Genomic DNA, 15,965 nt, shown 5'->3' on the forward strand with positions numbered 1-15,965 from the left:
TTATAAAAGGTTTATGTATACATGATTATCATTGTTAATACGATTACGATAATAAAATGTACATGTAATAACGCAAGCTACCCTCTGCCATAGAAAATAATGAAATATATCTTATCTATATTTTGTATAAAACTGTACAATCGAATATTTCTTTCATTTATTTCATTACCAGGGTAGGAAATAAGAACAAAAAGAAATAGAAAATAATAAGACCAACAATGTTTAGCATGTACAACATAGTTTACTAAAACGTATGTCATAAATTTCGTTTTCTTTATCTGGATAGATAATTACAAATATTCTTAAAACAATTCTTAATATGTATATGCACCACCTTAGATTTCTTCATTTTTTTTCTCTTTTTTTTTTCATTAATAATCCAAAACTAATTCATTCTAATCATCTTGTATTTAGCAACACAGCTGTAAATGATATTTAACAAATCGCTAATATGCACTATGTCTTACTACTTGAAATTTTCATTTTTCTTATTTTTTTCGAGTAGGTGGGAGGAAGGGAATAGAATATTTCTGAGGAATATATTTTCTTTCATAAAAATAGGAAGAAAAATAAACCATATATAGTGTGTGAAAAAAATGAAAATATGATCATTTGATCAGTGCATTCATGTAAATAGTTTGTTTCGATTGCAAGAACGATTATAGCTGTAAAAGAATGAATAAAACGTATGAATGGACTGGATGTGTCTGTCTGTCTGTCTGTCTGTCTGTCTGTATTATGTGTCGTCAGTGTGCATGTGTGAGATAATATATCAATATACTTAATTTTTAAATGAATAATTCGACTCATAACTAAAAATACGTACATCTAGTAATTCCTTTAAGATGCACTTAGAATAGTATCGGGTTGGTTCATTGGACGAACACCTTTACTAAAATTTAACCTTCCATTTGTGAAAGCTTATCTTCAAGACTGTCTTGACTATCATTGGTATCGTTCAAATTAATAGTATCATTCTCGTGATGTAACTCAATAACCGAATCCCCTAACGTACTGTCATTTTTCTGAACGTCTAAAACGTTGTCCGATGGTTCAAAAATATCTGTAGACCCTGAAAGATCTTGGCTATCCAAGGCTAAATTAGATTCTTGATTTTCATCTTGTTCAACGATTTGTTCAGTGGATTGTTCTAAATTCGTTTTAAATTCTATCACTTGGGTATCTAAAACATCCATGGAATCAACTGCTTCAATCTTCAAGTTGTTTTCCTGCTCTTTTTCGTTAATTACCTCTTCTACCTCAGAGGGTTCCTGGTCAACCTCCATTGACGTAGATGCAACAATATGCGGTTGTTTCAATTTTTCAGTATAAATCTTTTGCGAATTTTCACCAACCGATGAAGAAATCTGTGTGAGATTAGTTAATACTGTTTCTTGAATTTTGGCTACTGTATCAGCCGAATCAAGGATGCTGCTAAGTTCACGATTCATTTCATCTACATCGGCAGTATCATCGGATGATTTTAGGACTATAATCTTTTTGTTTGTATATACTTTTGAGCTTGTCATAATGGCTTGTCTGTTTTCCTTTCTTGATGCAGAAACAGGAGTGGCAAGGACCAATGCCGTTGTAGTTGGTGTTACAGATGTTAAAGCAGGGACAGTTGACGATAGAGAAGGGACTTCAATTTGTATGCCATCCGCTGTCGTAGTTATTGTCGTGACTTGTAACTTTTGAACATTTTCATCGATCTCTTCCTTAATTTCGGATTGCTGTTGCTGTTGTTCTTGTTGATTCTCCTTTTCGGATGATACACCAAATATGATAGGCTTAACATCATCATTATATTCTTGTTCCTCGTCATAAATACTTTGTTTTCTTTTAACAAATACCCTCTTCAATGGTAATTGTTGTTCGTCTTCCGACTCGTCGTGTCGTTCTGGCAGCATCTCATCTATTGGTTCATATTCCTGTTGCTTTCGTGCTTGAAGTTCCTCGATCTTCAATCGTTGTTGTTCTACTCGTTTCTCCAATTGTTCCAATTTTTCTTTAGTCTCTTGATCACCTTTCGTCAATTCAGTCATTTTTTGTGCTATCATTGTGTTCGGTGTAGACGTTGTCAAGCTGGAAGATGCAGATGTTTTCAGTTCAAACTTAGGTGATTCCACTGATAAGGATTCATTAGTTTTCAATGTAGTCGTTGGTCGAGTATCTGCAGAAGATTGAAGTACAGTCTGTACCAATCCTGAAGCTTTATCTAATGGTTTCTTAACGATCACTCTTTTGACAACATTACCAGTAGGAAGTTTAGCTAATTCGGCTGGATCGATTATCGTACCATCAGGATTCATGATAACTTCTCTTGTGGTATCACCTTGACGAATAATTCTACGAACTATGACTCGTTTCGTAACCTTCGGTCCACCGGCACTAGCACTAGCACCAGCTCCAGCACCAGCACCAGCACCAGCACCAGCACCACTACCAGCAGGTGTCATTTGAGCCAAGACGTTCGAAACTTCTCCTTCTTTAGCTGCTGCTACTGTTGTAACTGACGACGTATCCGTAGGAGTATTAGGCTTTCTAACAACGATTCTCTTGATAACCTTCACAGTGTTAATCGATTTCGGAGTCCCACCCATCGTCGACAAATCTACTTTTTCATCCTTAGAAATGATCTGTCCTTGTGAATTCTGCGACAATGATTGAGATTTAATAGTCTGACCACTGGAAGAAGGAGTTCCGTCTTTAGTAACTTCCTGAACATTTTGATGCTTCAGAGGGATTTTATGTTCTTTAAAGACAGAAGCCACGATCTTTTGTACTTGTGCTTCCGTATCGTCGACTCGTGTCTTTTGCGTCTCGTCTTTTGATTGAGACGACGATGACGATGACGACGACGACGATGTCTTTACAGTCGACGAAGTATTGCTAGATTTAGTTTCCTGAACTTCTCTGCGTTGAACAGGCATCAACGTTTTAATCGTCTTTTTCACCATATTACCATCTTTTCCTCTGACATAAACGACTTGCTCTTTACGATCCTCTTTGTCAGCTCTCTCAGCTTCTTCTTCGCTCTCGGTAGGCTTACCTTTAGGAAGTTTCTTTATAATATAAGCTGGTGGCTCGTAATCGTCATCTCCATCGGAATATTGTTCTTCTTCCTCTTCCTCTTCTTCCGAATCCAATTCGACTTTACCCTTATTATCCGGTTGTAGACCATCCGGTCCCATTTTTTCTCCAGCCTCGATATGCTGTTTTATGTGAGTCACATAATCCGCCCGATTACGACAGGATTGCTTACAAACGTCACAAGTCAATCCCATACCTGTGCGTTTGGTGTGCGTCAAAAGATGTACCTCCAAACTTTCCTTGCGTTTAAAAGCTTTACCGCAATCCTCGCAAACGTGACGTTTCTCCACGGAATGTGAGCGCATGTGTCTGGTAAGATGATGAGACAAAAGGAAAGAACGTGGACAAAGTTTGCAAAGATACGGTCTGTGTCCTGCATGGGTTGTCAAATGACGCGCCAATTTCGTACTAGTACGGAAAGCTTCTTTGCAGTATTCGCAAACGAACGTTTTATCCTCGCTGTGCATCATTTCGTGGCGTTCCAATCCTTGCTTGTAAGAGAATCGTTTGTTACAGATATTACATTGATAGGGTTTCTCTTTCTTATGTACGGCCTCGTCGTGCTTTTGCAATTCTTCGCTCGTAAAGAATTCGACGTCGCAGTGAGTGCACGCGAAACGCAACTCTTCGCGATGGGACTTTTCGTGCCGTTGTAGCAAATTCATTCGTGAAAATTGTTTGTTGCATATTTGACAAGAGAATGGTTTCTCCTCGGAATGCGTAGCCATGTGCTTGCTCAAATCGTATTTAGAGAAAAACATACGATCGCATTCGGTACATTTGTAATTACGATCGCGATGGGCACGGTGAATGTGTAAAACAAGCGATTGTCGTAACGGAAAGGTACGTTCACATTGATCGCAAGCATGAACCCTTATCTCACCGGGTTCTAATTTGGGACGTTCCTCTTTCGAATCATTCGTTTCTTGTTCATCTTCGCTACCACCGTCTTGATCCTCTCCGTAAAAATCATGACGAGAATCACTCTTTTCCCGTTTGTCCGACTGCCTTTCGCGCTCCCTCTCCCTCTCCCTCTCCCTCTCCCTTTCCCTCTCCCTTTCCCCTCTTTCTCCCCTTTCCCTCTCTCTATCTCTGTCACGTTCTCTGTTTTCTCGTCTTTCTCTATCACCGTTGTCAACGCGTGGCTTTTTTACATTCTCATTTGGGGTTCTCTGTTCGGATGCTCTCTTTGTTCCACTTTCTGGTGGTTCATTGGGTATTGGTGGGAATGGTCGTGGTAAGACACCCGACAAAGGGTATGCCCTTAAAGCTTCGTCTGCTTTTTTACATTGAGATTTAAATTTGTACGAACGATCTAAATTCCATCTGCACATGTTGCATATCATCTGCGGCATCCCATCGGCAGCATAAACCTGCAAAAAACAATTCAAATAAAAGAAATGAGATAACTATAAAGAATATATTATATTTCGATGTTGGATGACAGAATTATCCATTGTCAAATTAGCCGCCACTACATATACATCCCCACCACTGTCCACGTGGCAATGTGTATCGAACGAAACGTCAGTTGTGTAGCGGTACGACCGATGGTCGCGCCATCTAAGTTACTAGAAGGCTAGGGAACCACGCTAGCAAGTGTGGTCACCAGACGAGTACAGTCTGTGCGTAGCCGTTGAGAAGTGTACAACAAAGAAAAGCAAGTCGCATCCTAACAATAAAGATCATAAAACAAATTCAGTCTAATATTATCTTTACTATAGAGAAACCCTCTACAGTAAATTGGTGCCGAAACCCGGGAACGTCCGCGTAAAAAAATAAAAAAATAATACAACAACTAAAATAGAAAAAATAATAAGTGGGAGAACAATGGCGCAACCAACCAGCGAAGCCAACGTGGCCCGTGCCGATACCGACACAAAGGAAGTCAACGCCAGTGAGTTTAGAAATATAACGCTTCCAGCTTTTTGGAAAGAGGAACCAAATTTATGGTTCGTAATGTTGGAAAAGGAATTCACGGCGTACAACGTTAAATCGGATGCCGTAAAGTTTTCAGCGGTGCTAAGGAATTTGGATACCACGCTGATAAGAGAGGTACACGACATCTTAGCATCCCCCCCCGAGCAATGTACGTATACACATTTAAAGGAAGCCTTAATACACAGACTAACTAAATCCGACGAACAACGGCTAAGGCGATTGTTAATGGGAATTGAGTTAGGAGACAAAAAACCGTCCGAACTTTGGAGAGAAATGAAACGCCTAGCAGGTGATAGTGTTAGCGAAAAAATGCTCCTAACGTTATGGATGCAAAGGATGCCAACCAGGATACAAGAGATCCTCGCCATTGCAGACGAAATTACGTCACCTGCAAAGTTAGCGGAAATGGGTGACAAGATCCTCGGGAGAGAGCGTCTGCCGGAAACGGCCGCCATTACTGAAGCAGCGCCAATAAGAAGTACCGCTCAAACAACAATCAACAGCGAGGTAGCGGAAATCAAGCGGGAAATCAAGCGGGAAATCGCGCAACTAACAGAGAAGATGGAAAAATTGATGCGCGGCAGAAGAAGGTACCGAAGTTTCCGCGGAAGATCCCGAAGTAGAAGCCGATCATCAAGCAGACACCGAAACAATGACGGCCTATGCTATTACCACTGGAAATTCGCGGAACAATCGTGGAAGTGCAGACCCCCGTGCAAGTGGACAGGCCCGGATAAAAGAAAGCCTTCGGAAAACTAATGCAAGCGTCTCAAATAGAGGCAGTTGACGACGCGACGAGAAACCTGCGCCTCATGGTAAATGATAGGAGAACAGGAGCATGTTTTCTGATAGACACTGGTGCAGACGTCTCAGTGATTCCACGTACTTCGATAAGTGAAACCAAAGACAATACGTGTAAGTTGTACGCGGCAAATGGTGCAGAAATAGACACATACGGAAAAAAACTTTTAAACTTAAATCTTGGACTCCGTCGAGATTTTTCATGGAGATTCATTATAGCGAATGTTTCTAAAGCAATAATAGGCGCCGATTTCTTGCATTTTTATAATTTATTACCTGATTTAAGAAACAAAAAATTGTTGGACGGCAATACATTGCTTTCTAGGAAAGCAGAATTAGTAAGTATTGACGTTCCAACCATTTTGACCATTAACTGTAATAGTCCGTATTTAGAACTTTTTAGGGAGTACGCAGATTTAACGAAACCAACCTCAAAGAAACCCATCAGCCACACGGTGAAACATCATATAATCACAAAAGGTCCTCCAATAGCAGAGAGAGCAAGAAGGCTAAATCCGGAAAAACTGCGAATCGCACAAGCCGAATTTCAGCAACTAGTCAACGAAGGAATCTGTCGCCCGTCCAAGAGTCAATGGGCGAGCCCTCTGCATATGGTACCAAAAAAAAACGGCGAATGGAGGCCATGTGGAGATTATAGGCGACTAAATAGCGTTACGGTACCAGACAGGTACCCCATTCCACATGTACACGACGTCACGCAACAATTTCGTGACTGTAACATATTTTCTACAATAGACTTGTCTAGAGCATATCACCAAATTCCGTTGGCTGAGGAAGATATAGAAAAAACAGCGGTAATCACACCTTTTGGTCTGTACGAATACACAGTGATGCCTTTCGGTTTATGTAACGCGGCGCAAACGTTCCAAAGGTTTATGAACATAGTATTAAGCAAATTAGATTTTTGTGCCTGTTACATAGATGACATAATTGTAGCGTCTAAAAATAAGGAATCCCATGAAAAACATCTGCGTGCAATATTCGATAGACTTAGGCAATATGGACTAACAATAAACATTTCAAAGTGCAATTTCTTTCAAAATAGCGTTAACTACTTAGGTTATAAGATAGATAATAAGGGTATAGCGCCGTTGGATGAGCGAGTCCACGCTATACAAAACTATACAAAACCAAAGACTGTTTCAGATATGCGACGTTTCCTTGGGGTAGTGAATTTTTATAGGAGGTTCTTACCAAAGGCTGCAGAATGGCTTGATCCACTTAACAAATATATGGTAGGTGCCAAGAAGCACGACAAAAGACTGGTAGAATGGAATCAAGCAGCGGAAGAAGCTTTCAAAAAAGCCAAAGAAGCAATTGCCACAGCAACATTATTGGCATACCCAAAAGAAAAAGCGATATTAAAATTGAAGACTGATGCTTCCGATAGCGCAATTGGAGCAGTGTTAGAACAATTCTGCGATAACAAATGGGAACCACTAGGATATTTCTCAAGGAAACTAGAAAAAGCGCAAATTAGATATAGTGTGTATGATAGGGAATTGTTAGCTATCTATAAAAGTTTAAAGTTTTTTAGATATTTTGTAGAAGGAAGAGAATTAATAATAGAGACTGACCATAAACCACTGTCATACGCTTTTAAGCAAAATACTGACAAAGCAAGCCCAAGACAAGCCAGACAGTTGGATTACGTAGGACAGTTTACTTCCAAAATTGTTTACGTTGCTGGAAAAGACAATGTGGCAGCTGACGCTATGTCAAGACTGGAAACCATAGACATGCCAGTCCTAGTATCAACAGAAGAGCTAATGGCAAAGCAACAAGAGGATGACGAACTAAAGAATATTTTGGCAGAAGAAAAATGGAACCTGCAGAAGATTTTCCTCGATAGCTCTGATAAATACATATATGGCGACATAGTAGGAAAAAGCATAAGACCATACGTTCCAGTCTCTTTACGGAGGCAGATTTTTAAGAACGTACACAATTTGTCACATCCCAGCGGCAGAGTAACAAAACACCTTATAGGAAAAAGCTTCATGTGGCCAAAGATGAACAAAGATATCGCAGAATGGTCAAGTACATGTTTAGCATGCCAAAAGTGCAAAATAAGCCGTCATAACAAACAGGTACCTTCGAAAATAGAAGTACCACAAGGACGTTTCGAACATGTGCACATAGACATAATAGGTCCATTACCAACGATTAAAAATATGAGATACTGCCTAACTATGATCGATAGGTTTACTCGATGGCCAGAAGCAATTCCAATGCCAGATACCTCAGCAGATACAGTGGCAACAACATTCTATTCGCAGTGGATTTCGAGATTTGGTTCTCCTATTACAATTACAACTGATCAAGGAACACAATTTGAAAGTCAACTATTTGAAGCATTAACCAAATTAGTCGGAGCGAAAAGAATTAGAACAACAGCATATCACCCTGCATCAAATGGAATGATAGAAAGATGGCATAGATCACTTAAAGCAGCAATAATGTGCCACGAAGAAAAAGACTGGGTAGGAATATTACCAACAGTGCTCCTTGGTCTACGCACAAGTCTAAAAGAAGATATAAAAGCTTCAGCTGCGGAATTGGTATATGGTGAAAACATCAGACTACCAGGAGAATTTTTCCTCAGCGAAGAGCTATTACAAGATCCACACATATTCCTAGAAAAATTAAGACAACATATAAGGCAAATCAGACCGATACCCACAGCACACCATGTCAAAAAGAAACATTTTATTCAGGATAGGCTGTATACATGTACGCACATATTTTTAAGGGTCGACGCTGTAAAAAAACCATTAGAAGCGCCTTACGAAGGTCCATACGAAATTATACAAAGACTTACAGATAATATTTTCAAAATTAACTATAAAGGAAAACATATAAATGTATCTATAGAAAGACTAAAACCAGCGTTTGTCGAAAAAGATTGCAATACCGATTCGTATGTACCAATTAAAACTTATTAGGTTAGGATAGAGATAATGCAATATTTTTATATATCTTTATATATTTTTATATTTTTATATACTTGTAAACATCTATAATTTTAAGTTTCGCATTTTATGTAATAAGAAAAATGCTCCGAAGGGAGTAATGTAGCGGTACGACCGATGGTCGCGCCATCTAAGTTACTAGAAGGCTAGGGAACCACGCTAGCAAGTGTGGTCACCAGACGAGTACAGTCTGTGCGTAGCCGTTGAGAAGTGTACAACAAAGAAAAGCAAGTCGCATCCTAACAATAAAGATCATAAAACAAATTCAGTCTAATATTATCTTTACTATAGAGAAACCCTCTACAGTTGTGTGACATTTCATGACATCTAGTTATCACCGCGAAAACTAACAAAAAAAGCACTGCATTATCAGAAGAGACGAGCACTATACGATAACTCTATCGGTAATCATGTTTACTCCGTTATGACACGCGACGATACGCCACTAGTGAATAAAATTGACTTTTCAGCAACGGAAGAGGGAAATCTATATTGGCGCTAATGCTAAGAGATTCTCATCAAAGAGAAATGTACGATAAACAAAATAAGGTGGAAACAATAAAAAACAATAAAAAACAATAAAAAACAATAAAAAACAATAAAAAAAGAATAAAAAAGAATAAAAAAGAATAAAAAAGAAACAATCAAATGATACATGTTACTAGAGGCAGACCAAAAAGAAAAGATAAGAAAAAGAGATAGTGGGGAAAAGTAGAAAGTAAAAGAAGCCATAATGAAAGAACATGAATATCATAATGTTAGAAAAATACCACTTATCCTAGGATCATATGTAAAAATAAAATAATTACCTCGATGGCAACGCAGGACATGATTTGCAGGGTGAGCGGTACATGGAAAGGTTTTTTGTGATCCCTTTCATATATGAAGCTTAAAGGTTCGGTCTCGGTTAGGCAGAATCTGCATACTCGTCTCGAACGTAACGGCGTTGGTCTATTCTCCATTATTATATTATTGTTTTTTTAAGTTAGTTTAAAGTCTCGGTAGGTGTTGTAGCCTAGTTCAGTTATTGGCGCTTCGTGGCGCGTCCTTTCTCGCACGTTACTGCTGTTGTTGTTGCTGCTGCTGCTGCTGCTGCTGCTGCTGCTGCTACTACTATTGGAACTGCTGTTATGTACATTCATCGATTGCTACTTACTTTACCTATACTTATAGTTTGTTTTAGAGAATATAGTAAATTACTCACACAATAGATTCAACGTTGTCGAGTTGTAGCAGCGAAAAGCTTGTAAAACGCGCTCTCGGTGTAAGTTCGTCACCGGTCACCGCCACCTTTCACAACTACACCTACAATACTAACTACATACACACACACATACACACAACGTCATCGAGAGATACACCACTTTCCAATATAATCCTTATTCTCCCCCTTTATTTTTTTCTTCTTTTTTACTCCTTCTTTCCCTTTCTACTTCTTCTTCTTCTTCTTCTTCTTCTTCTTCTTCTTCTTCTCCTCCTCCTCCTCTTCCACCTCTTTTTCTTCTTCTTCTCCTCTTCCGTTCCACCTTTTTATTAGGTTCACGTTATTCTTGAATAATAGTTCAATATTATTAAACTGGAACTATCTTTTTCTCGGAACTAGCAACGAACCGAAGAAATGACGCCGAGCGTCGGTAAGAAGCGGGAAAAAGCGTCGCGTCTATCGCTTTTAGCACGAATTAATTGTACAACACTGCTGTAATGGCGCTACCAGAATTCTCCTTTTCGTCCAACTGGTTGGCGTCACCCGCTAAGCTTCTTCTAGTCTTTTCATGACAGCGACCTCTTTTTCCTATTTCTTTGCTTGCTCCTATGATAAGTTTCTAGCTATAACTCGTCCCGCCATCTACTTTTTTTTATCATAAAGCTATCATTTTTATTATTTTTTCTTTTAATTTTATCGAAAATCATTTCTTGCTTTTCTTGTATTCTTTCGCTACTTTTATTCTCAATCAAATTTAAATATACAATATTATTACGTTCATTTTTTTAGTCCAACTTATGGTTTAATTTTTTATGCGGTCAAACTTTCATCAACTGCCACCGTGGCAGAAACGTCGTCCAACGTGTCGCCCTCTTTCTACGAATACCATCTACATTTGTATATACACAATGCAAATCCATTTGTAGGTATATATGTAAATGATATCTGATTTTTCATTCACGATGAATGAAATAAGTATATAACGTCGATAAATTAGAAGAGCTTAATATATTGTATATTTTTTATCATCGCAGATGAATTATTTCTCCATCTTTCTTGTTAGAATCAATACCTTTCGTTGCAATGAGTACAATGACCTAATTACTGTTATTGTCATATACAACTTTTAAGAATTTGACATAGTATAATGACTATTAATCTTTTTAAAGAAATGCCTTTGACCCCGAATTTTTCAAAATATTTTCTACGAAAACTGCAGAAATGTTTTATCATTTAATTATTTGATTGTTTAATTCACGCAATACTAAAAATTTAATGGCTTTTGCGAGTTCGCAGACACCAGGGTATTATTAGAATTATATTTAATCAATAAAAATTTGGTTTCATTTCTAAAATAAAAATTTCATTTTTATGTGAATATTTTGCAGATTAAGAAAGTGTAAGAGATCGCAGAATCGTGTCCGGGACGTTGTCCTTTCAGAACAACAGGTAAACCTTTTGACATTTTCGGATATTGGAATTTCAAGGTGGATGCTGTCGTCATTTCTTTATTTTTATTTCGAACCGGACCCCAAATTTTTTACAACAACAAAAGTTGTTTACAATACTTTATTAGTATGACGTGTACCTACAACACAGCAATATAAAACATAAAATTATTATACATATATATTCATTAAATAAATTTATGTAAAATATGTAGTACATATATATTTTAACTAAAAAGTTGTACGTGCTTTTCCGATTAGATGGCGACACATATTTTAGTGGTCGGTAAAATAAAGTATTAGCTAGTACCGCTAGATGACAGCACATATTTTACCTGTCGGTAATAAATTGCAGATTTCACTATATATTTTTGTTAAATGATTAAAAATTAATGCAATGTAAACATTTTTTATATGATAAAAATAAATATATCTTAAGAGTATTATAATATTTGCTTCTTTCTCAAACAAGATAATTATTTTTACCTCTAAACATATTATTGTCTTGATTATTGTTTCTCACTGCAGCTGCATTCTATTCCCCTAATAATGCACATGAAATCTCTATTAAGAAAACATGAATTCATTCAAATACATACATTTTTCTTGTCAGTCGATGAACAATATCTTCCATTATCATGTACAAAACCTGGTAAAAGATTTTGTACAGGAATAGAGTTGCCAATTGTTTTCTCAATTTGTGATAAGTAACAATTAGCAAAGAGAGTAAAAAAAGAAACTAATTGGTATTTGTATGCACCTTTGGAATAAATGAAACGAGCGAGATGGTAGCATGCAGAAGAGTAACGGTTCCCCTTAGATTGTGTACGCGATCCTGCAGTGTTGTAACCTCACATAGTCCGATAAAGTGGGGGATGCATATAAAGACCCTGTTTCTCTTCGATCCGGCCCAGTAGTCTCTAGTCATCAATTTCACCGCGTTTATAGGACCGTAACTGAATTCGCGAATCGACAAAACGGTCCATAATTAAATCAAACATTTGACGCCAATTCCTTCCAGTAAGATGAAGAAGGCGTGCTTGCTGTGCCTACTCGTTTTCTTAAGTAAGTTCTGCGAATTTCACAATTTCGTCTAACCGATTTTTGCAGTTTTCATTTTCTATCCAAATACAGTCTTTCAGCTAGATTTCTTTATAAATCAGATCTTCTCTCTCAACCTTATTATTATGCAGTAATTGTACAACACAACTCGTAGATTCGAATCACTTTAAATTATTTGCAAAGAAACTTGAACATAGCTTAATAATCAGTATACGAATCAAAGATTGAGAAACCCTAATAATACCTAAACCCTGTAAATGACCCTAATGTGTCGTATACGTTTCTACTATTACATCCTTAGCATCTAAATGGTTCACGTTATCCTCTTACATTCTAATTTACTCGACTAGACGACAGTCGTTCGGACAGTCGTTCGGATAGGCGTTCTAATCAAGAAACCTTTTGTTTCGATCCGATAGAAAGTGTGCTTTCCCTGAGCCCCGTGATATGTGCATGCACGAACGATCTACTTGAATAGAAATAGATTTCAAAGTAGCGATACAATTCAGTAACGTTTATCATATATCTTGTCTTTTCACTTACCCCGTCGTGCAACAATAAAACGTTTTATTATCACCTGACAAATAAAAACAGATGCATCGTAGAATTGATTAAAAGATTATTGACATTTAAATATGACATATTTACGAAAGTAGATAACTTTCTCACTTTCTTTCATTATACTGGCGAGATCGGGCGGCATTGGTTTCAGGGACGCAGACGTTGTATCACCTTGAAAATGATTGAACCAGTTGACCCTCTTGCCACTCAAACTGATTTTTCTTCTTCTTTATTCATTCTTATATCCACGTATTATTGCATTTGTTATTTCCAGTATAATCGTCCTTGGTGTTTTAACAATGATCGATACTTTCTCTTGGATAAAAGAACAAGAATTGTTCAGCATTAATTTACATAAATAGCAGCTTCGTGAGATCGTATAATAGGCTTGTCGATAAACATAATTATCTATCTCTGTCTAGACAATGATTGAAACACTATAACTAAACTGTAAAACTCTCTCTCCGAGTTAAATGATAATCTTTCTTTGTAGGCACTGTAAATGCCTTAACAAGAAAACAGGAGGCTGCCGAGCAAAGTCGTCGTAAAGCATCGTTGCCAACTCAAAGAAAGGAACAACTTGGTAAGGAGGAGCAAGAAAAATACGAGGACGAGGACGAGGACGAAGTTTCGGATCAATGTCCTGAGCCAAATGGTTACTTTCCCGATGCTGAACAATGTGACAAGTACTATGATTGCAGAGATGGCAAATTTACGGAGAAGCTTTGTCCCGATGGTCTCGTATTCAATGACTTTAGTCCGCAACACGAAAAATGTGATTTACCTTTTGGAATTGATTGTTCCAAGAGACCAGCACTACGTACGTCTTTCATCATCCTTCAATTATTTTTATTTAACATATTCTTATAAAAAGATATTTATTTATTGTTTCTTGGAATTATTTGTTGAAATTCGTGCAGTTCAGCTTGTTGGGATTGATTGTAATCGTTGAAACGAACAAATGTAAGAGGATGAAATGGCACTCAACGATGATACTATTTTCTCTTTTCTCATACTCAAGGTTAAGTTCGAAGAACGTGACAAGGGAATCAAACGACACGGAGAAAGGTCGACACCAAACTCGTTTCCAAAGACTGTAGAAAAAAAAAGAAATAAAAAGAAAACAGAGAAAGAGTGGAAGTAAATTCTTAACACGTCTCATATGAAATTTATTTCGGATAATTTTGCACTAAAAATAAAACAAAAAAAAAATACAAATTCTCAAGTTGCAAACAAGCAGGAATTTGAAATGATTCGAAGAATAAAAGAAGAAACTGTTAACTGTAGTGTTAGTTATAAATAATATTATGTTTCTTTGATTGCATTATAGAAAAACCTCAACCATCAGCGCATTGTCCACGCATGCATGGATATTTCGCACACGAGGATTCGAGAATCTGCGACACTTTCTATTACTGCGTCGAAGGGAAATTCAACATGATTACGTGTCCCGACGGATTAGTATTTTCCGAGAAAACTGGAATATGTAATTGGCCTGACGAAGCACAAAAAAAGGGCTGCGGATCCAGGGAATTATTTAATTTCACATGTCCGAAAGTTGACGATTCGGTTGCAGCAACTCATCCGAGATACCCAGACACCGAAGATTGTCAATATTTTTATGTATGTGTTAATGGTGAAATACCAAGAAGAAGCGGATGTAAACTTGGTCAAGCATTTGACGAACGAACTGGAAAATGCGATTGGGCTAGAAAAATTCCCGAATGGTAAGATCAATTATTATCTGCATATGCAAACAAAGAATTAATAAATTGTTGGAATTTCAGTAAGGACTGGTACAAGGATCAATTGACCGATGAACAATTAGATGCATTAGAAAATCCGCCACCAAAACCGAAACCAACTGGTGGCCCAAGTAGAAGAAAAGGAGCTCGACCATCTTAAAAGAAAAAAAAAACGAGTTTTTATAGATTCTTCAAATTTTTTACACTTGAAATTGTCATCTACAATAAATCAAATACTCTTTTCCTAGTAATTTATTGATATTCACTTTTATGCTAAATTATCATTATTTATTTTTTATTTTTAACAAATGTTAAATGTTGTCGCACATTTTCTAATTAAAATTTTAAATCTCACGATAAAAAATTTACTTTACAAAAAAATGGGAAGCAGTAATTAAACGGAACACACTTTCATAACGAAGTGCGAATTATGTAGATCAATTTACATAATATTAGTAAATCTAATCTAGTCCAATTAGAGTTGATAAACGATACAAGAGGAATCATAGGAATCGTTCAAGGAAATCTATCGATAATATAATGCTTATAAATAGTTCAATATTATAATTATAAATGAATAAATTATGTAAATGATTTTCGCAATTATCTTCTTATCTGATACTTAAATTGAACACGTTTACGTAGAAATAATAAGTGTGTATAAAGGGAAACATTGTTACGTTAGAAGAATTCTACTCGAGTAAAGGTAAATAATTAGGTAGTGGGAATGAACTCCGGTGAAAGTACTTACATCTATCCGACTATGACGAAATTATCGGCTAGAAGAACGTAGTAAAAGCACAATCCTTCGAGTTATGACAGATCCGAGAGATTAACAATTTTTCAAATCCTCATTCAATATTAATTTTCATTGAAAAAATAAACTAACATGAATTTTATCGATACAATTATTTTGTGTTATTTGTTTTAAATAAATGTAAACTCGTTTGCGTGATTTTTTTTTTTTATCTTATAGCGTTTACGATGAAACGTACTATTGAATAAAAAAAATAATTTTCGACTTCCGTAGATAATTAATTGCGGTCGCGTGTAAATTCCAATAAGCAGTGAAAGTGACTTATGTTAAATATGAGAGCAAAATGAACGTTCATCTCAC

The 15,965-nt window shown here is 36.9% G+C and overlaps 2 protein-coding genes across 7 annotated transcripts; one reads left to right on the top strand and one right to left on the bottom strand.

Annotated features, from left to right (window-relative positions):
* Positions 1-221: 221 nt before the first annotated feature.
* LOC107072114 (uncharacterized) lies at positions 222-10,574 on the bottom strand. 6 transcript variants are annotated; one of them, XM_089175494.1, is made up of 3 exons: positions 10,033-10,574; positions 9,638-9,932; positions 222-4,466 (listed from the first exon to the last, which is right to left on the bottom strand). In XM_089175494.1, exons 2-3 carry the CDS (start codon positions 9,788-9,790, stop codon positions 900-902), a joined length of 3,720 nt encoding a protein of 1,239 aa, XP_089031620.1. In that variant the 5' UTR covers positions 9,791-9,932; positions 10,033-10,574; the 3' UTR covers positions 222-899. The 6 variants fall into 6 exon arrangements, with proteins under 6 accessions (XP_089031620.1, XP_089031619.1, XP_015187263.2 ...); XM_089175493.1 differs by having other exon boundaries at positions 9,638-9,935; XM_015331777.2 differs by having other exon boundaries at positions 9,638-9,938.
* Positions 10,575-12,368: 1,794 nt separating this feature from the next.
* Positions 12,369-15,451, top strand: Cpap3-b (cuticular protein analogous to peritrophins 3-B). The gene is made up of 4 exons (XM_015331819.2): positions 12,369-12,545; positions 13,597-13,923; positions 14,434-14,830; positions 14,891-15,451. The coding sequence occupies exons 1-4, from the start codon at positions 12,506-12,508 to the stop codon at positions 15,006-15,008; spliced, it is 882 nt and encodes a 293-aa protein (XP_015187305.1). The 5' UTR covers positions 12,369-12,505; the 3' UTR covers positions 15,009-15,451.
* The last annotated feature ends 514 nt before the right edge of the window (positions 15,452-15,965 follow it).

Source organism: Polistes dominula, unplaced genomic scaffold (genome assembly GCF_049000335.1).
Source record: "Polistes dominula isolate Pdom_NZ unplaced genomic scaffold, Pdom_raw_medaka contig_17, whole genome shotgun sequence".
In the NCBI taxonomy this organism is placed as follows: Eukaryota; Metazoa; Arthropoda; class Insecta; order Hymenoptera; family Vespidae; genus Polistes; species Polistes dominula.

Excerpts from the sequence above, each read along its gene's own strand:
- Cpap3-b (XM_015331819.2), top strand. The coding sequence starts at position 12,506 with ATGAAGAAGGCGTGCTTGCTGTGCCTACTCGTTTTCTTAA. Across the intron at positions 13,924-14,433 it reads TTCCAAGAGACCAGCACTAC|AAAAACCTCAACCATCAGCG; the intron begins GTACGTCTTTCA and ends ATTGCATTATAG. Across the intron at positions 14,831-14,890 it reads GCTAGAAAAATTCCCGAATG|TAAGGACTGGTACAAGGATC; the intron begins GTAAGATCAATT and ends TTGGAATTTCAG.
- LOC107072114 (XM_089175494.1), bottom strand. The coding sequence starts at position 9,790 with ATGGAGAATAGACCAACGCCGTTACGTTCGAGACGAGTATGCAGATTC. Across the intron at positions 4,467-9,637 it reads TGTCCTGCGTTGCCATCGAG|GTTTATGCTGCCGATGGGAT; the intron begins GTAATTATTTTA and ends TGTTTTTTGCAG.